The sequence below is a fragment of the Gekko japonicus genome, unplaced genomic scaffold (genome assembly GCF_001447785.1).
Source record: "Gekko japonicus isolate JY-2015 unplaced genomic scaffold, Gekko_japonicus_V1.1 scaffold52, whole genome shotgun sequence".
Lineage (NCBI taxonomy): Eukaryota > Metazoa > Chordata > Lepidosauria > Squamata > Gekkonidae > Gekko > Gekko japonicus.
In genome coordinates, this window is record NW_015168653.1 from 513,682 (window position 1) to 540,086 (window position 26,405).

General features: G+C 41.3%; 1 protein-coding gene across 1 annotated transcript in view; it reads right to left on the minus strand.

The window, feature by feature from the left end:
* Window positions 1-3,111: 3,111 nt before the first annotated feature.
* Window positions 3,112-26,405, minus strand: part of PCCA (propionyl-CoA carboxylase alpha subunit) — a 331,566-nt gene continuing 308,272 nt past the window's right edge. Inside the window, exons 22-24 of the mRNA XM_015415102.1 lie at window positions 22,672-22,812; window positions 5,976-6,053; window positions 3,112-3,355 (exon numbers count right to left, since the gene is read on the minus strand). Coding sequence (XP_015270588.1) covers window positions 3,287-3,355; window positions 5,976-6,053; window positions 22,672-22,812 — 288 coding nt within the window. The 3' untranslated portion in view covers window positions 3,112-3,286. The remainder of the gene's footprint in view (window positions 3,356-5,975; window positions 6,054-22,671; window positions 22,813-26,405) is intronic.

The window sequence follows — 26,405 nt, forward strand, 5'->3', positions numbered from 1 at the left end:
CTGTGTGTTTTTAAAAATGCAGGCTTCAAATGATCCCTTACAGAACCCATCGAGTACAAAAGGAGCCATAGTTCATATTGAATACATGGAACCACTTCTCTTTGTGACATGGCACTATTTTTATGAATTGGATAAATTATACATATTTGTACACATGCAGTTGCTTTGTCACTGGTCTGTTTTACCATTCTTTTCATCTTTGCTCTTCTCCCTCTACTCTGTACTTAAATGTCCACGCTTTTGCACAAGGAGTATTTTATTGTAGTTTGTATTAATTGTATTTTGGTAGCGATACGTGCTAAAATCCAAAATTTATTAACGCTGAGCTGGCTCTAAGGATTCCTTTATACTAGCTGAAGAGTTAATAATCTATTTGTAAAATGATAAAATTTATACCATAATTTTTTTTTAATTGTCAACTTACAAAATTACAAAAGAGATCACTTTACTAATGTGTCATGGTAGCCTGTACTGAAACTTATGGAGTTGTTTTAATCAGTTCTACACTCAGGGATTTGTTTAAATCTAGTTGGCTGCTACACTTCAAGAGATTAATCAGGAGTATGACAATGTTATGCACCAACAAATATTCAATTAAAGTCTCTAAGCAGCCTTTGCTTGAATGTGTCATCTGTTCTCTTTTGTAAAAAATTATACACAGGCAGGAAGACAGGAAAATGGCACCTTTCTCCTTGAAGCTGCCACTTTAGGGAAGGCTAGCCCTGGACAACTTCAATACAGTATTCTTAAGGCCTTAAAAGAATTTGCTAACACATGAAGTGGGTGTTATCACTGGGTTTTGATCTCACTGGCACAGAAGTGGTGGAGGGTCAGAAGCATCAGCTAGTGATGGAAATAGGAAAGTGGCCATACAGTTGAGGTTAGACTGCATTTATTGAGCCTGTGTCAAATCTTCACATGTGTGCCTCTTCCTGCAAGCCCAAGTAGTTCAGTAGGGATGGGCACGAACCAGCTGAGGAACTAAAGTTCGTTACAAATTTTTGTCTGTTGAGGGTTCGCAAACTGAAGTTCTTGAACTTGAAGAACTAGGATGAACTACCACAGATTTGGGGCGAAATTTAAACCATCATTGCTTTGTGCTCCCTGTGGCTTTCCACAGGGAGTAGAAAACAGGGGTTTAAATGGCCCTGCTGTCTGCTCCCTGCGAAAAGCTACAGGGAGAAGAAAGCAGGGTTTAAATAAAAGGGGTGAAGTCCCTTTCTGGGAGATCTTCCCTCCCTCCATTCTGCTGGCAGTGCCCAGCAGAAAGGAAGAGGAAGATCTTCCTTCCTGGAACACCTCTGCCCCCTTTCTGCTGGCCAGGGCTTGCCATGGCCAGCAGAAAGCTGGGAGGGAAGTCCCTTCCCAGGAGATTCTCCCCTTCTTTCTGCTGGCCGCTGTTTTTCAGGCTGTCTTCTGAAGTCCTTTTAAAGGGACCGCAGAAGACAGTGCAAAACAGCTGCATGGTGGGGAGTGCCTTCCCACCTCACAGCTGTTTTTTGGGGCTGTCTTGTGCAGTCCCTTTAAACTTTAAAGGGACTGCACAAGACAGCCCGAAACAGCTGAGCCGTGGGGAGCAAGCTGCTCGCCACCACTCAGCTGTTTTTTCGGCTTTCTGCAAACCCCGTTTAAAGGGACTGCAGTCCCTTTCAATGGGGTTTCCAGGGTCATGAACCAAACAAACCAGTTCAGTTTGGGGTTTGGTCCATGGGCCGCCACAGACCCTGAACCAAACCACCTTTTCCTGGTCCATGCCCATCCCTACTGTCCCCAAATCCTCACCACATTGTTATTGTTCACTTCGAATTGCAAAAAAAGGACAAAAGGAAGGGCTTCTCCCATTTCACATCATGAAAAGTAGCATAGTTCATAAAGCAAAAGTCAAAGTTCCATTCTTAAAAAAAAACACCTTGTGCCTTAAAAAAAGACATTGAAGCATAATACTTTTATGGGTCAACTGATGTTTACTTCTAAGTTACACTGAAGTCTTCCTCAGACTGGATATTCAAGGAAGACAAGAGATACTGCTGGGCCTTGGCCATCCTGGTCTGCAGACTATTCCGTCTTACAAGGAAAGGAAGCCTTTAGGTTGAGGCAGGCCATTTGTAAGAGCTTTGGCTCACATTAAAACAACAGTTTCAACAGCAACAGATTCTGTAGGAAGCCTAAGGCATTCTTAGGTCTAGTTGTATTCAGACATCAAGAGACTTGGAACATAGATTACAAGACACAAAACCCGATCAGTTCTAAAGCGCACTGTATACTTAAGGGCTGGCAATTTCCACTGATACTCCTTCCTGCTGCAGCTCCCCCCCCCCCCATATCATTCCTCCAGGTCCCCTATCTCCCAGGAACAGCATTTTGCCATTGGGAAATTTAGTCTGGCTTCAACCCTAAGTCAATAAAGATCAAAAATGTGTCCCTTGTGCCAGGGATACAGATGTGGTACAGACACCACTTCAGACTGCAGGTGAGGAATACAGTTTTCTTAAACGCTCTACCTCACAAGTAGAAGACTAGCACACAAGCGAGAGGATGTAGTCTGTCTTTTCTCCTACTGTGCTAGTCCTTTGCTTACAGGATTTTTTTTAGTTAGGGGGACAATTCAAAAACTGTCCCACGCCTGCAAGTCTGAAGCTCATTTGACTTCTCATTCCACTTCATATCTACATCCTGCCTTAAGGTTAAAGTATCAGTGTTGCAAAGTAAGTTGGATGACACGTACAGTGTTTATAGTCAAATGCTTTGTTTTATTGATTATTTGACATCAGTAGAACTGTGGAAAGAGAATTACAAATCTCATATGTACAGATGTCTGTAAAAGGAGTGGAGTCAGAGAACCAGGGGAAAATTTAATGTGTGGCCCTGAGCTCCTGGTGCAATACAGATTGCGAAGAACACATCTCATAGTACTGATTGAATCACAGTTCTCTAGTTATGTTGAAACTCACTTGATTTTGTGAGTGGAGATACTTGGCTGCATTCCACTCCAATCCATCATCACATCCAAACACAGGCTCCTCCGCAAATGGACCTTGTTCCCACCCAGAAGCCAGGATTCTATAGTTTGGTTAAATCCTAACTTAGAATTTGAGTTTGATCAAACTGGGAAGTGTTCAATCGTGCTCCGCCTATAAGACAAAGAAGGAACAGCGAGGGAAGTGTGAGCACAGCAAACAAGCTGTGATCAGCCCGATGCCGCCAAACCTCTGTTTAAATAGAGTTTGTTGTGTTCTCTAAATGCAGCCGCAAAGTCCTATTGTGATGTGACATGAAAGAAATGGTTTTATTCTAGTTCCACCAGATCATCTCCTTCCCCAACAGTTTCGCCAGCCTTGCAGTGCACAGCTTTCACCTGCAGCATAAAGGAAGAAATAATTAAACCTTGTTCTGAAAACAGGGCCAGGCAAGCTTTTTTTTTGGGGGGGGGGAGAGATGCTGTTGGTTTTACAATACAAAAAGAATAAATGATGGCGTCCCATTTATAAGATCCCTGTGAATGCATGAACTCAAATTCAAAAGCAACTTCTGGAAGGTAATCAAGCGTATTGTTCATGTCTTTGTACTGTCCTTCCATTCCTATCCAAACACTGAAGAGCAGCTTCTTTTAACACACCCTTCCCCCCAAGCCCCAGAGCAGTTACACAATGTGCTAATTTAGATTTGGAGTCTTAAGAGTTGCAATGCTGGTTACGTTTCTTGGTTTTCTTTGCCGCAGATGCTTTAAAGCAGCAGAGAGAGAAATGCAAATTGCCTTGGTGTGGTGTCTTGCATGGAGAAACTGTACACTTAGGAAGAAAAAGTGGGATAAAAACAATTTCCTCTGAAATCATGCCTAGAGCCTGACTCTTCTTGGAACAGTTAGCACAGTACTGGAGAAAGGACCTGCGCCGAGATGTTTGTACCACCCCAGGAGAATCTGGGGTGCTGCACCAGAGCTTACTTGTATGAGAGAGGAGCCCCACCAAGCTCTTAAGCCCATGCAGACACTCTTGAAGTACCGGGCACTGAAGTTCCAAATTCAAATATACACAATGGTAATCCACACACTCTCTTTGTAGAAAAGAAAAGCAACTGCCTACTTTGCCCTGTTTTGCATCATACAAACGTTTTTCACAAAGACCGTAATCTTGGGAAAACAAACAGCTAACAAAGTTTCATTCCCCTGATAACAATATCATCACAAAATTATTATGAGTCGTCAATAAAATTCTGATTACTGAGAGCCAGTGTTCAGAATTGCGGATAGGGCTGCCAGCTCCGCGTTGGGAAAAACCTGGAGATTTTGAAGGTGGAGCCTGAGGACAGCAGGGTTTGGGGAGGGGAGGGACTTCAAAAGGGTAAAATGCCATAGACTCCACCTTCCTAAGTAGCCGTGTTCTCCAGGTGAAGTGATCTCTGTTGCGTGGAGATCAATTGGAATCCCAGGAGATCTCCAGCCACTACCTGGAGGCTGGCAACCCTAATTGCAGACCAGGAGTGAGGCCGTCTTGGGTTCAAAGCCCCACTCAGCCATGAAACTCTGTAGCTGTCCTTGGGGCCCATCACCCTCTTTCTCAGCCTAACCTACCTCACAGGGTTATTGTTAAGAATAAAATGGGAGAGGGTAGAGCTATGTATGCTGTCCTGAGCCCCTTGGGCGAAAAGCAGGATGAAGATGCAATAAGCAGGCAGCAGCCAACACGTGTATTAGAGCTATCGTCTAAAGAACCTTATAGGTAGCTTTGCCTACCTGGTTTGGCCCTGCTCCTAACACACAAGCCTCAACAGATGACATCATAGGTTAGGGTTGCCAAATCGAAAAAGCTTACCGGCGGGGGAGCATCCTGTAGCTCCGGGAGCTGGCCGGGGATGTGTGTGTGCGCGCGCGCGCGAAGCACGCACGCGCTTCCGGAGCATCACCGGAAGTGACGTCACACGCTGGGGCAGGGCCACGCCATTTGAGGGGAAAACAAAGAGTCTTTGTTTTCCCCTCAAATGGCGTCGCCCCGCCCCCAGCGTGCTACGTCACTTCCGGGTGGGGGTGGGGTTTTCCCCCGGGAATCGGGGCTCGAAACCGGGGGGAATTCCGCCCCCTGGGGGGATTTGGGAACCCTATCATAGGTACACTGAAACCAATGCATGTAGAGAGGGTGTTAAGCACAGTGGTCCTGCCCCACTGCCTACATGCAACTACCAGCCATGTGTAGGCTCTGCCTCTGTGGCTGGGAGTGCTCTAAAATGTGGTGCTCCAAATCATGGGGATGGAGCTCAGGTGTGCAGACTCTGTGCTCAGGCTGGTGACCACATGTATGCAGGGAGGGAAGCCAGCATGCTCATGCTCACTCCCCCTCACCACTTGCTGATTTCAAGGTACATAAAGTCCGGAGAGGGACATAACACACACATGCGAATGAACAACTCCTGATCCAAACAATAAACCACTTTTAAACTTGGCACAAGAGGGAGCAGCAAGCTGCTGTTCTCTGGGGAAAAGAATTCAGGAGAATGGCTGGTTGCACACAAGCCTTTGGCCATGTGCTCTGTATTGTGGGTAATAGGTCCAATTGTGCATGGCACATTTTGGGAGTTTCTAGTATATAAACGAAAACAGCTGAACTGTAGTCAATTTTTTGAAATGAGGAAAAGGCACGAATTACAGTTTCCTAGGGCCACAGTCCAACTTGAAGTTAAGTGTGCTCAAATGATCTTAACTCATATGTTGGATTGTGGCCTAGGCCCAAATCTGAAAAGACAGGTTGCAGCCAAGACTAATTCATTTTGAACAACTGATAAACATTTCTAAATCCAAAGCCTGGTGTGCCACCACAGTTCCAGAATGATATCATGCAGTTCAAGACTGATGCCAATGTTAAAAAGATTTCTGTAGAATAATTACATCTATTTTTATCCTCCTTCCCCCCCTCCTCAAAACTGCAACCCATCTTCAACACGGCAAGCGCCCCCAAAGCTTCCAATCATATAATGAAGCATACCTTGCCAGTTTTAGCAGCAGCCAAACTGTTCTGCATTTTCATAGCTTCAATCACACAGATCTCCTGCCCCTCGACAACCTGGTTAAAAACAGAAAAGTGGTTAAAATGCTATCAAGTATTGCCTAAAATTCAGGGGGATGGGCTGCTAGTGAAGACCAAACCAGACAAAATTGATGATTTTATGGTGGTGGTTTGTAGGATTTTACTTTGTGAACTTCCTCAACCAGATCTCTAGAGAGGCAGCATATTCCTTTCCTAAACGAAGAAAATATAAATTCAGGTGGGTAGCTGTGTTGGTCGGAAGCAGCAGAACAAAGTTTGAGTCCAATGGCACCTTTAAGACCAATCAGTATCTGGTGTGCGTGCGCACGAAAGCTTATACCTTGAATAAAACTTTGTTGGTCTTAAAAAGACCAATACAGCTATGCACCTGAATCTATCTTCATGGAAGGCACCACATTAAGCCACATGGAAGAAAATATAAAAGTGTAATGAAATATACAAATTATTGCAACAATGGATTTGATATTTCAAAAGGTATATCCTATCTCACATGCAGGACACTTTATCTTCTGTATTCAGAGTTCAAACACCACATCAAAACGTGATGCATTCAACTTTGGTGAAGCTATAAATAGATTCCACAGATATTTAGGATATGATTTTATGTTCTGGATACTTGCCTTTAGGCAAGGGTGATCCTAAAAAGAGTCACAAACCTTCTTAGTCTATCAAACTCTAAGGCTATAACTCTTGATTAGGATGGCACTGTTAGGGGCCTTAATAGCATCCAGTTTACACCATATGCAGAATATGGTTACCATCGGGGCTATGCACATTTGACAGTTCTGTTGCAAAGTGCGATCAATTCACAGCTGACTTATGGCAACCCAATGGGGTTTTCAAGGCAAGAGACGTTCAGAGGTGGTTAGCCATTGCCTGCCTCTGCAGCATGACCCTGGTATTCCTTGGAGGACTCCCATCCAAATACTAGCCAGGGCTTACCCTGCTTAGTCCCCAAGATCTGAGAAGATTGGGCTAGCATATTTTGGTACACAATTCAGCATCTAGTTCTAGTTCTTGTTACATCTCTCAAGCCAGAGAAGAACTTAAGGCTGCCAGTCATCAGGGTGCGATGTTTCAGTGCTCCATAGCTTCATGGTTCTCCTTTGTCATCTGGATCAAGCATACTTGAAGGGGTCCTCCCCCCCCCCCCGCCACATAAGCTCAGATGGTCCTTAACTATGAAGCCTGCTCTTTGTTTCTCTACTCCTTAAATGAGGGGGATCTGTGGCTGCCAGGGCAAGGGCGTTTCCTGTGGCAGCCACTGCCCTGCACAATGCGCTGCCAGTTGAAACGAAGACTGCCTTCTCTCTTACCCCATTCGTTAGGCAAGATTTAGCCTGACTTGGCTGTAATTGTTCCAACTGGGGGTGCTTTGGCTATTGTTTTCATTGGTCATGTGGTTTTTAAACTGCTTGATTTCCCTGTAAACTACTTTGAGCAACAAAGGATAGCGGGTAAGAAAACAGCAAGTCATTAAATTAAAGCTGAATGACACAAATTAAATATTGGCATCCTTCAGAGAGGCCACAGAATTCAGTTTCTCTTGGTGCAAAATTTAGCTTCTTTTTTAGTTCTGTTTTGGTGCAGAGCACAAAGACAACACACATAGCTGTGACATCAGCCCACAGTATCTCTCAGGTTTAGAGGAAGACACCAATTTGTGCCTATTAGGAAAGTCCTATGCTGCCAGAACAACAAACACCCCATCTCTGTACTCTTTCAGAGTCACATTCTTGCTTCCTGTTTCTGACTGTTTGAACTCTACTAACAGATGTACACAAGCTCAAGGTAGCCAGCAACCTAATGGGAAGCTCCATGGATTTCCAATAAAATTCCTCTAGAACCAGATGGTGTAGGGTAGGCATGGGTCCATCTTGTGCTGACAAGATATTTCTACCTGATAGGACACACAGCTTTCCAGGAAGACGGGCAATTCTGTTTCCTTACGGAGAAAATCATTTTCCCAACAAAGCCAAACATCAGAGTTTACAGGTGGTGTACATTATTTCTCCACATATCAGATCTGAAATCAACTGTTCATTTTGAAAGAGGGGATACAAAGCATGCCACCCCATGCAGGAAACACAAGACCACGAGGATAGACAAAAGAGAAAAACACACAGACATGCCCCTCTTCCTTTGGAGACTTTATACTATTCCAGAAACGGTAGCAATATGAGATTCTTCCTATAAGTGGTCTGATATGTATTGGGTACAGGAACTAAATAATAGATATGTATAATTGTAACTGTGAAATTCTATCTTCAAGATTATACCACCCACTTATGCAATTTTGTCACTGGAAGCACAATATTAAATGACAATGGCAGAACGGATCTATTGCATGAATAAATGTATTTGTTACACTAATTCCCATCACCACCGGACTTTTGTCTCCCCCCTGGCACACCTGCTGCCTCTATCCAGCAGCACTAAGTTGGAGTCTTCGTACACCTATTCTTTGTTGTCCCACCAACTGTTCCTCACTTCTTTCATCCTTTCTTGGCACCTTGGTGCATCCGATACCAAGTTGTGAACACTATTCAAATTCACCTTCTCTTTTTCTTCACATCTCTCTATACAATGGAGGTACGTGACTCGGTGTGTACAAAAAAAAATTAATTATGTGGAAAGTAGCCAGATTCTGTGGCCCATGGGGGGTGGTGGTGGAATCATTGTAGGTATAGTGGAGCTGTAAATCCAGAAGAAGCAGCAACATTCAGCCTTGGGCCTTGATACATTTAGTTTATTATATCCTGCTTTTCTCCCTTACGGGCACCCAAAGCAGCTTATAAGACCACTCTTGCAGACTCCATTTTACCCTCACAAACAAACAACCTGTGAGTCTGAGTGTGAATGGTCCAGCGTAACCCAATGAGCTTCCACGCCGGCGTGGAGATTTGAGTCCGAGGCTCCCAGATCCTACTCTAATCACAACATGATTCTAGCTCTCAGGCGTGGTGATAAAGTCTTTTGGTGTTACAGCAATTCTACATATTACTCAGAGTGAGGTGGTAGAATTCTACACTGATTCAGAAGAAGAAGAGATTGGATTTATACCCCACCCTTCACTCGGAGTCTCAGAGCGGCTTACAAACTCCTTTCCCTTCCCCTCCCCACAACAGACACCCTGTGAGGTAGGCAGGGCTGAGAGAGCTCTTTCCAGAACTGTCCTTGAGAGAACAGCTCTGACAGAACTATGGCTTGCCCAAGGTCATCCAGCAGCTGCAAGTGGAAGAGTGGGAAATCAAACCCAGTTTTCCCAGATTAGAGTTCATGCACTTAACTACTACACCAAACTGGCTCACACCATCCCACCCCCAGTGTTGTTAGTAGGGATGCCAGACCCGCTGGTGGGGGTGGGGTTCCCCTGCGGCCAGGACCCACCTTCACGCTGCCAATGAGCTGAACAGTGGGGGGACTTACCCCCAAAAAAGGAGGAACAGCTGATATTTCAGCAACATGCCTACATGACTCCAATGTGACAAAGGCACATCAGGGCCACACTGTTTTTTTTTGGCAAAAACTCTATGGTAGAAGCTAATTCTACCATAGAGGTTTTGCCCAAAAGCCAGAGCATTGCCCCAACATCCCTGACATGCCTATGTCACTTCTGGGTCATGTTGGAAGTCACGTGGGTGTGTTGCTGAAACATGGAATGAAGCTCCTGGTAAGCCCACCTCCGCATCCGCCGCTGGCTGCCCAGAGAGACCTGACAACCCTAGTTGTTAGCCACCATAGGGAAAAGACCAATCACTTTTAATTAATTAAATGAAGGGCTGAGCTAGCTGTGATGCATGATCCTTGTATACACTGTTCACATGTAAGAAAAAGTGAGTGTGTGTGTCTCTTGCAAAACAAACAACTGTATTCAGTTTCTTCTAGCATTTCCACCCAGCCAGGCTCACTTCCAATATCAAAGCTGGGATGGGAAACAAATTCTTTAAGCACCAAATTTCACCTGAGACCCTGGGGAGCTGCTGCTTGTCTGAGTAGACAATCCTGATAATGATGGACCAAAATCTCTGATTCAATATAAAGAAGCTTCATGTGTTCAACTGTGTTTCACCGCTGGCATCAGTGGTATTAAAAAAACCCAAACCTATAATTGAGAAAATGGACATGTGTGCTAATGATATTTTTTAAAAAGAAAAGAGACTAAAAACTAAAATGAACATGAATAAAAGTTTTGGGCACTCCTTTAGGAATCACCAGGGATGCTTAACCTGAAATTTGCCTCTTAAACATACCCCTGAAACACAGACAGTAATGGTGGTCAAGGGATTTTCTGTTTGATCCCCCAAAACAAAATACTGGGAAATAACTTTGTTCAAGTTCTAACTTTTGACAGGTCTTCTCTCAGTACAGTAAGTATAGTTCCAGTGGATCTTAGTCCAATGATTATTTTAGGAACATGATATAAAATGTTTTCATATTACAGTGGGGAAAGGTTACTTTTCCCCTAAGCTTTATGCTGAATCTCTTAGACCTCGTCCTCAAATAAAACAAAGCCTAATCATATGCAACCATATCTGCTCACATATCCCCTTCCTGTATCTTCTCCTCTTTAGAAAGTGGGGCAGAGGTCTGTCTTTTTTGCTTATGCTACTTTGTAAAGAGCCACGTACACTGGTGTTCCTATAACAGTGCTAAACAGATACTAATTCTATGCAGAAAACTGTATATATCTCGTGTCTACACTGCAATGAACAAGTACTGGACATATGTGACATCAAAAGCCACCAGAAATTCCTATTGTACTTACAGGAAACGAAGCAGACACACTAGTATTCATCTGATGTCATTGTGAATACACCGTTTCCTACATGAAAAATATACCCTTATAGAACAGCAGTTTATCTCAGCCCAGAGCCCAGGATAAATATGAAAGCATCCCAAGTGTAGCCATCTCCCAGTGAAACACAGCTGGTGTTTTCTTTGAGAAAATCCCATGTGGTTGGGGGTTGTGTATGAATGGTGCAACCAAGTGAGCAGGTTCAATGGATCTTGCGTGCTGAACTGGCATACCCTGGCCCCACTGAAAGGAATAGGTTTAAGCATGCTGAACCCTGCTTTGGACTGTCATCTCTGTACACAGTACAAAAGATTTTCGGTTAATAGATTTAATTAGGGGCACCAGGTTTCCCTTTTCAGTTGGAGACCTCCTGTCCATGGCCAGCTCTGCATCCTGCACCTAGCTGGGCAGCATGGGGGAAATGCTGGAACAATGGTGGGGGGCATTGTGCCAACACTCTACACTCTAGTACATCACTCCTACACAATGATGTCACATCCAGGTTGAGGCAAAAGTGATGTCACTGTGTTGATGGTGCTGTCATGACATTGCCAAAGCTCATGTTATTGCTAAAAACTATGAAAGACTAAACCTAGAAAAGCCCTTTCTATCCTTAAATTGAGAAGAGAAACTGACAGCACATAAGACTGGAATCAAGGCAAAGTCATCACAAGCCAAGCTGACACAAGTTTTCCAAGCTAAGGAAGTTTGTTTCCAATATTCTGCCCTAAAATTCTGGAAACTGGGGACTTCTCTAATTTTGTTACATCAAATGTATCAACATTTTTCTCCATTAACTTGCATCACGCTTGTAGGAAACACACGATTTCACAAACGCCAGCATAGTTTTCTTCAAAATTTCTACGTTCCCCCATAGTTGTCAGTGATTCCCTGGGCACTGTACATGATCCCACAATGCTTTTTTAAAAATCCTATGCTGTGAGATGGTCCCCCGTGAACCGCAGGGGCCCCATCTGATTTCTTTATGCATCCCCTTCAATGTCACCGGTCTGCACTCATATGTTATTTTACACAAGTAATTTGAAATTTTATTCTTCAGAGAGAAATTACCCAGTGGACCTCTGCAGAAAAAGTAGCCTAGTTAGGAGGAAACTTGTATTTCCATAGATACTCAGTGTTTAAATACTGTGGCATTACTTCTAATAATAGTCAATTTGTTTAAAACGGCTCTAGTGGAAAGTGTCACTTAAGCACTCACATTTAATAATTGTTCTTTATGTCAATCCTTTGTAGCTCTCTTTCCCCACTGTGTTGCAAAGCAGCAAATCCTAAAATTAGCCCCCAATATCTCCCTTTCTTCTTTCATTCATTCTCTTGGGCTTTGTTCAGTTTCTTTCACTGTATAATTGTTTGTGTCTTTTTGCCTGCTAGTATTATTTAAGCCGGAAAATGAATATCTTAGAGACCTCTAAAATATCCCCTTTCCTCATTTAAGGATTAAGTTAGGCTTTTTAAAATTCAATAACTTTTCTACACGTTTTTTAAAAGATATTGATCAGAAGTAAAAGCACAAAAGTCACACTCTATAGTGCGGTTTGCAACAATGAAATCCCATTCCGATTAAAAATTCTTTTTACATTTTAATTGTGACTTTAGTGGTGACCTAAAATGGTAAAATAAAAGTCAAAAATCAAACCCTCAGAATTCTTCTTCATATGAGGCCATTGTAATGGATTTCATCCTTACTTTCTCCTGGCTTCTAGAAAAGGCTTACTGAAAACACAAAACAAATGATGTATTCATCTAAACAGGTTTACTCTTCAAAAGAAACAAAACTGAAACTGCTGGGATTAAAATGATAATTAAAAATATATAATTTCATTGTTCACTAACTATGAACTGCATTTCCTCACAAAAATATTCTGTGCATCAAAGCCATCAAAGTCTCTAGATTTCCATTTAATTAAAAACCCACACAGAGGAAAAATTACAGGGAAATTAAATTTGGGGTTATGGATTCAGTAACTGGTGGCTTATATAACTGACTTTAGGACTCAGGATACGGTCTTTAAGGTTACAAGGTGCTAAAGGAAGTGTCGTCAAGGCTTCGCTTGTTTAACAAATTAAATCCTGGAAAATACAAGAGCAATGTGGTGAAGTCACTTTCTTAATCTGTTTTTACTACATGCAAGCCAATAGCGGGAGTGTTAATTGTCCTCCTTTTTTACATTCAGAGGTACAATGAAGAAGGCTCTCGCTGAAGAGATCTTTGTGAGTCCAGCTCACTCCCCTAAGACGTTTTGTGAATCATCTGATAAAGACTTAATGATTGTGACAGGATGTCTTCAATGTTAGGCTTACAAAACAGTCACAAGCCCCGCCAGTCTTTTTGATAAACCCAATCGGCACTGATGTATTTCTCCACTCTTTCTAATTGGTGTAAAGTTTGCAGATCTGAATCTCATATCTTTCACCCAGCTTGCTGCGTCCTCTCCTTTGACACCGGGTCAAGGTTCACATTCGCATCCGATTATCAAAGTGGCATTCATTAAGCAGTGGCCTGCTTTGCACCAGAACGAGTTAGCTTGAAGGAAAGCTCGGCCCATTTACTCAGCAGATTTTAGCATTTTAAGGAGGCCCAAATGTCACACAGTATTGCTACGTTCTGAAGAGTTTCAGACATCTCCAGCTGATGATTAATTGTGAGTGATGGGAAATAAAATCCAGTAAAGCCAGCTGCTTGCCAGGGTCGGCAAAATTACTATAATGGATATAGGCTGCCAATTTTCCAGTTTTACTGGCAAGTCTTCCAAGTGTAATTAAGGGAAGTTATAAATGATATGGAAATCTATCAACTCCCATTTATTTCCAGAGGACGCTTTCCCTGGGGACTTTTATCTTCAAGCTTATAGTTTGCTTTGTTGCACTGATGATTTCAATCACTTCTTATTTTCTATTAAACCTCCCAATATCCCACCATAAGATTTAAAGCAACAGAACCCTCTTTTTTGCAAGCTAAGTTGGGGGCCTGTTTGCTTTGTGAAAACTCTTAGTTTCAAAAAATGCATCTAGCTTGCTTTTTAAACCAGATAGGGGAAGGTCAGTATCCACCCCCTACACATACAACCAACAACAATAACCTTGAAGAAATCCCCCACTCATAAGAAATAAAATGTTAGCATTGTTAAAAAAAAAAAAGTGGCTATGATGCTAGACATTTAGCAGAGGGTGGTGTTGCTCACTAATGTCGTTTGATTTGGAATAAAAGCATGAAAATGATGTGCAAGGGTCTAAAATTGGAGAGGTAAAGGATGAGTGCACCGTATTCCATTTCTCAATTTCATCCTTCAGAACCACAAAATGGGGGTTATACAGTTACTGGATGAGATTTACGGTAACAGCTGTGGTCCTCCCACACAAGGGAGGACCTTCTAATGGGGTAAGGTCTGTTTTGAACAGACGGAGAGTTACAAAACAAAGCTCACTATTAAGGATGAGCTCTAATATCCCTGGATAAAGAACACAAGAGCAATAGTCAGATTGCCTTTAAGAAACTTGAAACCCCGTATTTTGTTGCTCAGCACACACAATCACATGCAAAACCTAGCGGTATTTTAGAAAGTGCAAAGTGTTCATAAATGACAGGATGCAAATGCAAGAGAATTTTTTCCTTCCCTCTAACTCTCTAGCCACTGCAAAGAATGCACGGGAAACTGTGCCAGTGGCATATGGCTTTCTACTGTGCTAAACATTCATACAAAAGACAGGTTCATCAGTCATTGGCGTATCTGGGTAAAAAGAAAAAAAAAATAGCTCCTGATGGATGTTATTTAGAGCTTACCTGCTGCTAATACATTACCAAGGCTGGAAACCCACATGACATTGGAACGGCAGACCATGAAATACAGCACATGCAAGAAACATACCATGTTTGCCAGCTTATCCAAAATAATAAATAAGCTCTTAAAACCCTGTGCCTAACATTGGGCCTGCTGCAAGGAACCCTGGGTCAGTCCTACACAGGCCAATTAATGCACAGCATCTGCTGCACAGAAGCAGCGCACGAAGCACTTCCGAATGATTTCAGCAATTAAAAGAAAACTGTTTCCTGCCTGTTCTGACAGCAACTGTTTCAATGCAAGAGTGAGCATCAAATCATTGTGTGCAGCTGAAAAAAATTAAGCTTCCGTTTTGGGGGGTTTGAGGGGAGAGAGAGAGAAGAGGAAGAGGGTGGAGATGGGAATTTTGTACGGTATGGGATAGTTCTTTTGTTGCCCTGCATTGTGTTTTTCTGCCAAATTAGACAGAAGGCTCGGAGGACTTGCGGGGCCTTCTCCTGTACCACCTTCTGGTGCACTGGGGCTCCCTAAAAAGATGGATCAATATCAGCCCTGCTGACTCGTCTGCAAAAGTGAAAACCCTTCAATTACATTTTTTAGACCTTTATATTTTAGAGCACAGGTGCTTGAATAGCATACATTTGAAAAGCACATTGGGGAGGGGTGGGGGGGAGGTCTCACACTCAACCCTTAAGCAAAACACAAAACATAACAAATGGGAGGGGATTAAAAAAAACCACCAACCCAACATCTCTGAGCAGCTCAAAAGCACAGTTAGAATCGTATTTTAATGCCACCTTCTTTCTGAGCTAGAAGGCGAGTTCAGTTGAAAGAAAAGTCTGTGATACCCACATATCCCGGTATTTAGCTACGCCAGGCAGAGTGAGGATAGATTGCCAGAACCCACCTGCTTATATTTATTTATTTATTATATTTGTACCCCGCCCATCCCGCAAGCAGGCTAAAAGAATTTGTCAAATAGAAGAAGAATGCAAACATGGATTGCAAGTTCATTGTATACCACATGGAAAATGCCTGCACTGTGCATAACCTGAGCAGGGCAACTGCAATAGAACAGGTATGAAATTAAAGTCTGTGATTTTTAAAAAGAATCCTACCCAGTGCTTTTTGGCATTATCTCCTTGGGCTAACGCTGTTCCTTGAGGTCCTTCCTATTTCTGTGACTGGCATTAGATGCCAATGCAGGGGGAAAAAAATCAGTATAAACTAGGCAATCTCTGACTGAATTCTATGACATTGTCCAAATCTGTGTAAAATAATTAATGCCATTTCCCTCCTTCCCTCCAAATTAATTTTGAAACAGGAGCTACCGAGTTGAAACAATAATTAGCAGCAATTAACAGTGCTTGACAGATGATTATTAAACTTTTTACGCCACTCTCCCTTAAAGAATGAATTTCAGCAGAGCGCATCCCAGATTTCCTGACCCTTGATTAACCTAAGGTCAGTGATGTTCCCCTGACAGCAATAAGCACCAATCATGGTACCCCCACTTACCTAAATCACAAGTGCTCCCAAAGGTTCTAGAAATGCCCACATCTCCCTATAGCTTGACAGTCAGAACAGTTCTTCCTGAAGAGATATCTTGAGTGTTGAAAAATATTTACGAGTATGAAGAAAGTTAGGATAAAAACCTATCTGTACTAAAAGGGAGAAATGTTGTCCCTTTGGAAAGAGGTTATATTAATTTACTGTCATTATCATCATTACCATATTTCCCTGCCACATACATTGAGATCTGACTTTTGAAACTAATATGTGCAAACCTTTAAAGCGTCTCTTTTGGTCCTTCAGCTACACCAGTGGACGGACGGACGGACTGACTGACTGACACACTCTCTCTCTCTCTCTCTCTGGTCAATTTTATGTATTGCATAAGATCATGGCTGGGAAAAAAGCACTTCCTGTTCCCATATTCTGGTACAGAAGGCAGCACTACCCAGAACCGAAGACCCTTTTCCAATTTCTAGGCACCAGCATCACATTTTAAAGTGTCAGGGTGGCCAAGTTGTTTGGTATGACATTGCCTAAAGTTAACACCAATGCATCTCTTTGGAAATGCTGGCCCTTTCTGAACAAAGAACTACAGTAAAGTAAATGAGAAAGCACCGGCCTCCTTGCACTGGAGGGACAAGGGCAGCTAATCAATATTTGGTGCCCATTAAATTATATCACAAAGCTATGTAAAAGGTATTATTTAAAGTGGCAGCTTAATTAACCATCCTATTCCTAGGCCTTCCACAGCCATCATTGTTTTGCCTTGGTGTACAAAGCACCGCTAATTACCCAAGGCCAAAAGAATTTATTTCAGACTTTAAGAGCTCTACAGCAAGCAAGGCGTTAAAAGAAACAGGGAAGCGGTTACAAGCAACAAGTGGTATATTTAAAAAAATATACAACCTTACATTTTACAAGAAATTCAGAATCTCCTGGGCTATGCTTAGTGAAGTGAGGGAAAGAGCGGAGATTGTAAGGTGTTTTCCAGTTTGTTGCATTTGGACATTTTGAAAGACAGAATGAGGGCTGGACATCGTCTATAATCTCAGCAAGACATATTTTTTCTTAGGCTTTTTAAATTGAGTTTTATGGAGCAGAATAGCACTGCTCTAAAATTAAATAAGTCTGAAACCATGCATTTACCATTTGACTAGGAAAGTGTTTCACTACTCCTTCAACATATCACAGAACAAATTTCCATGTGTTGCTTTGTCATGGGGGATATATTGTCACATGCCTTTTAGGGTGTCTTTAGTAAAACTCTCAATTCAGAATTGATTTTGGTAAAATATATCTGCACAATAGTGTTTTATTTGGGGGGGGGATTAAAAACATGCCTTTTATGATGCTGAAGAGTATTCAGGCATTCTTTTAAACAAATCAGTCTGCACTCTAGAGAGAGCATTTTCAAATGTAAATCACAACTTCACTTTGCAAGTCAAAGCAGTTGGGTGAAACAACTCAGCTAAGTTGATCTAACCACCTTGTACAGAAATGTAAACTTTATTTCCAGATTGGATCCATGAGTAGCTTTAGGTTTTTATTATTTATATAGCAATATGTAAATAGATGCAACAGACACAGAAATGTTTTGCTATTTACATTATCGATTTTCAACACACACACCCTTCCCAAAAAACTATACTGCTCTGGCCAGTCCACTCAAATGTTCAGAAACCCCTCAAGATAATGTGAAAGCAAGAACCCAGTAGACCCATGCATTAAGCTGAACAGTGTGGATTGCATATGAAGTGGATGAAGACACCCCCCTTACATGATCCATGCTGCTGGAGTTCAGTTCTGTGCTCCCAAACTAGAGAGTCTACCTGGCAAGCACACAACTTGACCAACTTAAGTAACACAGTATGGTGCTGTACAGAAGAGGCCAGAGTGGCACCTTCCATCCTTCTCTTTGAGCCTGCCCCACCCCCAGGAGAGGCAGCCCTGATAAGAAATTTAAGCTACGTTCAGCTTCCTTCTCCTTCTCTCCACTACCATGTCAGATTGCAAAGAAGCTTTTTAAACTCAAGTTTGTTTTCAAGGCTTCCAGCAATGTATTGAGGCCGGGGTGTGTGTGTGTAGGGTTTCCCTGTCAGAAGAATCGGCATAATGGGCCCAACTTCATTGTATCTCAACAGTCACAATCCTTTTAACTTCTCAGTTGAGAATCACAACAATCTTCAACAAACTACCCTTGACGCAAATGGTTATTTAATTCTGTGTAATCTTCCTCAGATATCATAGGACCTATACCCTTTGACACAAATGAAATTTCTGTTAAAATTGAATTTCACTGTAAATAGGGAACATTTGGCCCACTGCCATAAATGCTAATTTTTTAAAAGGAATATTAGGGTTGCTAAGAACTAAACATTACCTTGAAGAAATGGTCTTGGTACACAGGATTAGCTAGGTGGTCTCTGTACAATTACACGTGACACTGGCGCATAAAAATGCCAGGTAAAACACAAAATGAGGTTATCGAGTCATATATGGAACAGTTGTCTACCATTACAGTTTTATACCTACAGGTTATCTGCATTCCTAGAGTGTGTTCCAGTTCTAGTTTTGTGCTGTTAGTACTCTGCAATTACTAACGGCTCAATAACGGCACATCCCTGTCCAAAGGTGTATCCAGCTAGTTCAATTCAGCCTAGATGAACATGCACATATTTTCATGTATTGAAACTTCCTATTCTGCATCAGTGCATAGCTTCTGTTCTCCAGATTTTGAAAATAGCGAACACTGAATTTTGCTAATTAAGCACATTCAATAGCAAGGATTAAGTTCAGCCCTCTAGCACCTTAACGCTGAACACATTGGTCAGGATCCACAAATGGACCTAGGCACCGAAGGGGACCTTGAGTTATTCTCAAAACAGCTACCCCCCCTTCCCGTTGCATGGCATACTGCTTTTGAAACTCAGGGGAGGTTCAAAAACAGTTTGCAACACACCAAGCAACTCTGAACAGCTATTTTCAAAGAAAGTCAAATACTCTTCCGGGAACATCTAAAGAGCTCTGTAGATCCCACATGTATTATTATGTACATTATGCACATGTAAATCCCTTTGATTTTAGTGAGACTTATCAGTGAGTAACTAGGGGCAGGATTAATCCTCTCTCCAGGATACACATATTTTTCATGTAGGTTTCGGAGGGTAGCCAATATTTCTGACCTTAGAGAAACACCAAGGAACTGGAAAGCAACGTTGAATTGTCAAGTTAATCAGTCCCAAAAGTTATTTCTCCCCCCATTGCTTCTAAGCAGGCAATATTTGCACAAAATGGGAGTTTAAAAAAACTAAAAGCATATAGAGAATGTCCAAGCAAACAACAGTCCTTTGCACAGACCAGACAAGCACCAAAAAGGAATATGATTAAACAGTCAATTTCAGACATTCAAAAATAAAGGCAGTCTCTCTATAGCTTCAACAGGGCACCCGGCAAACAAAGATAGCTACTCATCCTTCCTCACACTCTTCTGAGGCAGTCTTTCTGAATTTAATTTTCAATAACAAATATACTTTATTGGCAAAGTTTGGGTCCCATTACTGTGTGTTCTGAAAATACAGATGTCTCTTTGTGAGACACTATGTAGCAATGACTTTGCCCCAAAATATCGTCAGGCAGTCATATTTAGCAGAGTTCACATAGAGGAACTTTGTTGAAGTGCTGCTCATGGTAGTATTAGTAGAAGCCTCAAATGAAAACATTTTTTTGCCATTTCCCTTTAATATTGTTTCACACCTCATTATATTATTAACTGGTAAATACTTCAGGAAAATAAAAAGGGTACTTAAGTACTCCTTAGGCTGTCTGAAAAGTAGGGGGGGGGACACGAAATCAGAACACATTCAAACAGTGGGACAAAAAAACTAGTGTGTAAGAGTTCCCGTCCCTTGTACTTCACAGCTTTGAAAAGCTACAATGAATGATCCTTGTCCTGATGGACAGCCAAAACATGTAAGCTGAATTGCGCCATCTCGCCGCTTATTCAGTCTGATAGCTGATACAACCTCATCTCCTTTCAAAAAAACTTTTTGACACCAGTCCTGGAAAGGAAGGATTTACGCTAAACTCCCCTTTTCAATGCCGCAAACGTGTTTTCGCAATTAAAGCTGCACAATTACCATTGACAAGCCCAAGTCGGCAGAACATAAGCCCGTGCTGTTCAAATGCGCCTGCCTCTCAGTGCCTCCAGCAAAAAACCCACAGGCGGTGTGGGGGGGGTGGAAAGAAGAGGGGGGGAGAATGAAATAAAGAAATCTCCCCCTCATTATTTAACAACTTGTTTGGTATTGCACTGCACCTTCTTTTGGAATGTTTGATTGTATGGGAAGAATGTTTTCCCCATTTTAATTTCCTGGCTGGAGGCCCCATCCTCTCATGGTTCTGCTTCTTCATGTATACAAAATATGCTCCAGACACGTACATAAAAATAATGACACTTCGTAGCATCCCATTTTTTTTTAAAAAAAGAGGCACTTCATTTTTATAATTCATAAAACACGTCTAATAACAATGCAGGGGAGCCTGAGACTATTTTAACTCTTGCACAGGGATGTATGCGCCTCACGTCTTAATGCCTTGCGTTCTTGTACTGCTTCTGCCCACGAGGGAAATACTGAGATCCGTACTCACATAGCAAGGAGAGAAAAGCAGTTCAGCTTTCTAACAGCCTTTCAGAAAATAATTGATTGTTAAATCCTGACTATTCCCCCCCCCTCTCCCCCTCTCTCTGTGTATTTGGTGTGCCTCTTCTTGAACACCCTTCTTCATGCATTGTGAAAGAACACCTGATGATTCCTACAGACACACTGTTTCACACAGACTCCTTGACCAACTAAAATCAGGAATAACAAGATCTATACCCTCCCCCACCAGTTCCAGTTAGTTCCTCTCATACATAACAATGCCACTTGGGATTTTAACTGAACCAACCTTTCTTTAGCGGAATGGCGACAAGTAGGGTGTTTTTTTAAAAAGTAAATACAAACTGTCCTTAAATATATATATGAAATTGCTCAAATGGGATCCAAGAGGAAACTTTTTAACACATATATGCGTACAAGGAAAGGGTGCAAACAGCTAGTTCTTTCTAGGAATGTAAAGTACAGTACAGGACAGATGAAGATGAGCTGTTTTGCTGCAGGTTTGGAAACATCTCAGTATTAGGCATATAAATAAATACCACTAACTAAAGGTCTTCTTTTTAAAAGAGCTAGGAAAAAAACCTGTGCATGCATATTTTTTAAAAACAACAACACAGAGATACACATTTTAAAGACACAGCACATACAACAAGAAATAGGAAAGCGGAATATTGAATGTTGCATTGAAAGTATGTCTAGTTTCGAATTAGACTGTAAAATCAACGGTCTCTCTGTTTTATCTTGTAATGAAGTCTCTTCAGTTGAAAAAGGGACACTGAGGTTCAGGCATACCTCAACACCTGAGAAGCGCTATTCAGACCTATGGCTTCTAATACCCTGTATGCCAGTCTTTATTTACCCAGATGTAACTACTAGTTCTTTGAGCTTTCATCAGTTTCACCAGTTCATTTGTTGGATTACATATTAGTGATAAAATGTCTGTTTTAATCAGTGCATCTGAGGGCTAATTGCCCCCTTGCATGCTCTTAGTCTGTTTTGGTTCTACCATAAGTCTATTAAATGGAATTTAAAAAAATTAAACTGGCATTTTTAATACTAACACACAATTATAAAGTAATGCTGTATTGACTTGAAAGGAAGACAATGCTGAATGTAAGATGTTCCGACTCCCAGGTTATACATAATTTTTATTATAACTGTAACTTATGAAATTTTAAGGCAGCCTCTTTTTTTCTTAGTGGCACATGTGAGAAAAAGCCAAGTCTTCCCTTCCAGTAAATATGGGTAGTTAACACTTAAGATACCAAGACAGAGGACGGGACTTTATTTTGTTTTGGTAGAGAAAGGCTCAGTGATTTTTTGGGAGGGAGGCACAGACTTAAGTGTTCTTCATTATGAACAGAAACTTTCTTCTTGCCTAGCTCTTTGCTACATAACAATATACAACTGGAATAAATTTGTCTTCTACCTGAGCCCTTGGGGGTCTACAAATCAAATACATAAATGGCCGGTGACAGAATGCTACAATAGTTTCAACTGTGATTTTTCTGAAAATGGGTTGTGTGAACGTTCCTAAATATAGCAGTGCCATGAAAGGAAACAGCCTGAGGATGGAATACTTGTGCTCTCAAGAGAAACCTTTCAGACACTACATTACAGCCAACCAACCCAGGCTTGTCATTAAGTAGTCATGTGACAGGAAATCACAGTCAGTTGGCACTTGGTAATGAATGTACCACATTACCCTCATAGTTACCAACATGAGCCTGCCATATGCAGCAGGATACATGTTCAGGTGTACACTACAGGCATTCTTTAGCATATACCTAATACATACTTAAAATGGTCCTGGTACTCCAGGGAGGAATACTCTCCACAAAGAAGAGAAGGAAGCATCTTACCATATCTCCGGGTTTTACGGAAACTGCCACCACGGCTCCAGGCATGGGTGACCTCAGGATGCTACTACTGTCCTCCACCACTTTCTCAGGCATGTATTTGCTCAGCTCTGCAGCAAGCTTGGTCAGGATACGCAACTTGTACTAAGGAGGCAAGGGAGAAGAGAACAGGCACTAACACTGCAAAAGCAAGCAATGAAATAATAAAAGAGAAATGATGTTCACACCCCAAAAACCTTTGTACGGAACCATTTATATCTAGAATCTGATCTATACATGACATGAAAACTACCATTTAAAAATGTTGGGAGAAAGATGGGCATATTTGGAAGAACTGGTTTGTTAATTTAAAAGCTCTCCAGGTGTGATGGAAATATGCAAAATAAGACTATTTTTTTACAAAAAAAGTTAATAAAAAGGTAAACTGTGGTTTTCTTTTTTTAAAAAAAAATTAGACCTTAAAGTGTACATTGTTTTAAAGATTTGATTAAACACAGAGAGTATAGCAAACTAGACCGAACCTAGCCTTTTGCGAATGTTCAACAATTTGGAATTATTTTGTCATTTCTCCATCCTTTTTCCCTTTCCCAGTATGCCACACAAATGACTGTAATTATACACCATGGTTGACTTTTGGAAAAGCATTTTACAGAGAATATCTCCACCTGTTGCCAGTTGAAATTATACTGGTGTAAATGTAGAACAACTGATGGAATCAATCCAAAATTTAAACATGGTAAATAAGCACATCAAACTGTAGCTCCAGATAAAAATTTTTGCTTTAGCTTATTTAAAAAAAATGCAAGGAATTTTAAGTTTGATCTTTTGTAACCAACCCAGTGTTCATAAGTAGGAACAACAACAACAACAACAACAAATCACCTACAATACTCCTTCCTTTTTCAGCAGTTATGTACAGGATATACCCAAAAATATGAAAAGGCAGAAGCAACCTGGAATAAGTGAAAGGTCAATCTCCGAGTGTAGTTCTCTGCACTATACAAAGGTCTTCACTTTGTTTAAGGCCCTTGTGCTCACTCAATTCCTAGAATGGCACCAGCAAAAAATTCTAAATTTGTCAAAAGAGGACACACCAATAACAATACCCTTACTGCTTCTGTCATTAAAATACTTATCAAAAAAGTGCTGTAGCTTCACTTGAGCTTCAGGTTTCTCTGCTGTTTTTTTAAATTGTATCCCACCCCCAATCTACCTAGAAAAAGAGACAGTGCATTCAGAAATCCAGTAGATGGCAGTAGGTCTCTGTGAGAAACATTTCAGTCTTTGGCCATCAATGGACAAAAAGAACAAAACTGTTTTCATCACTAGTTTAATCAACAGTGTTGATAATAAATGTTGCAGCTATAGAAATTGTTGTGTATTATTATTGGTTTATCTTAATGTTGAAATGTTTTATGATAAATTTATTATGTTATGTTTTATATTTAAATTATAAATAAAAAGTTTTTTTAAAAAATGTTGCAGCTAGATCTGCACTTAATAATCCAATTTGCAATAAGCAACCGGCTTCAACATCTCAGCTTTCGGGGGTTTGGAAAAATGCAATCTCTGATCATATTTCCAGCCCCTGATGCTAATGCGGTTAATGCCTCATCACTAGATTCAATGACCTATGGCTGTGAAGTTCAAATTTCCCATCCACAGGGAAGTTTCCAAATAGATCCCTCTGCTATGGAATCCCTACACATTGCAGAGGATTCAAGGGTAAGTTTTAGAGTGCACTCTTGGGGCTAGTTCTAAAACCTTTTGTACCTGGAGAGAGACATACCCATTACCCCCACTATGAGTACCATGATGCAATGTAAAACATTAGATTTGTGTGGAGGTTGATGAAGCCTAACTGTGCAAATCAAGAGGGCACCAAAAACCTCTGCCACCGTCTGTGTAGCAGTTGCACATTGCAAGGGAATTACTGATGAGCTGCTTTTTAGGCAGCTTCTCCACCATGTTCCATCTTCTCATTGTAGAGCCCCTGAACAGTTCCCAAAAAACCCCACAATCCATACAAACAGGCTTATGAAGATAATGCAACTATCGGACTAAATTATTTTTCGTTCCCCAATCCAATGGGATCACAAACACCCCATTCGTCCTGTGATGCTTGGTGAAGAAAGCATCCAATAAAAGGGCAAACAAATTATATGAAGCCTGATTGACTGTCTTAACCATTTGGAGCAACACCACCCCCACTGGAAAGAACGGTAGATGGATGAATATATTGTAACATCCCTATGAAATGTCCATTCATTTTAGTGAGCCTTTGATAACCTTCAAAAATCAACTATATGTTGCCTTATTAATCTGATCATGATCGTTGTGCATTTCTGTATACTAGTTCTAAAACTAAACACCCACATCCACAAGGGTTCACAACTCAGCCAGTAACACGATGCACAATGTCTTACTGAAAACACATGCACACACACACTAGAAAGCTTTCCAAGTCAAAAACCAAACAAAGCTGTATATTTCCAATGCACAGAAATGACACCTGAGTTCATTGAACAGGGCAACCAGGTGGCTGAAACACGCCGAGAGAGACCAAAGAGACGAGCCAAGTCAAATACAGCCTTCCAAATAGCTATCATGTGCCATAATAACCTTTTGCAAAGCTACATAATAGCCCAAAGTTAAGTCCCAATATGAATTTGCCTTATGTACAGTCAGGATCACACCTGCTCAGGGAAAGTGAAGGGCACTGCTGAAGTATGTGCGTCAATTCAATTCACTGACTTCTGAGGGAAAACATCTTGGGACACCCCCTCCCCCACCTTAAATGAAAGTGATCCAATGTCCATTTCCCAAGACAGGATTGTTTTGGCACAAGCTGCATACCAAGATTTCCCCAAGAGGCGATGCAGAAACCTTTTCAGGGCACGTGAGGCAGACGTAAGGGCTGAGGCAGACGTACAACGAGCTGGCCAAAGACACAGCACAGAATGTATGCTCCAAACAGTCAAGAAAATTCTGGAAAGCCAGCTCTAACCCACCATTTTGATTTTTATCAGTCGTCATCTTCAAACTCCCAACATGCATCTTTTTATCAGTGAAATATTTCACACTTTTTTAAGAAGAAGAAGAAGAAGAAGAAGAAGAAGAAGAAGAAGAAGAAGAAGAAGAAGAAGAAGAAGAAGAAGAAGAAGAAGAAGAAGAAGAAGAAGAAGAAGAAGAAAAGTTTTTTAAATCTCCATGGCAAAGATGGCCTAGAAGGAACACCATCCTATGGGGGCATGCTTGGAATCAGGAGGATGGGGTGTTTCAGGAGATTAGTTAGCACCAGTTGCCAGCAGAATTGCTCATACTCTGTGACAGGCCAAATAACAACATCTTCTGCTTGTTTCTTTGCTCTTGTCTGTGTGTTTTGCAATCACGATGTACTAGTGTCTGCCAGCTTTTGAAGGATATGATCTTTAAGTGAAATTACAGATCAAACGAAAAGCTTTTTGTTCCTATTAAAATTTGTCAGAGTCATATGGGAAGGCAAAAAAAAAAAGCTTGCAGAGTACATTCTGCTGTCAATCTAATAAACATTCTGTGCAGAGGGACTACTTATCAAAAGATAAATTGTAGTTAAAAGTCATTCATTAAACCTATGGGGGGGAATATAATTACACCAAATTGCACAGTTTCAGTATCCATGGTAAAATGTCTGCCTTTTACTCCTACTTTGAAAATAATTTAAAAATAAATAAATAAAAACGGGTATCATGGCAGGA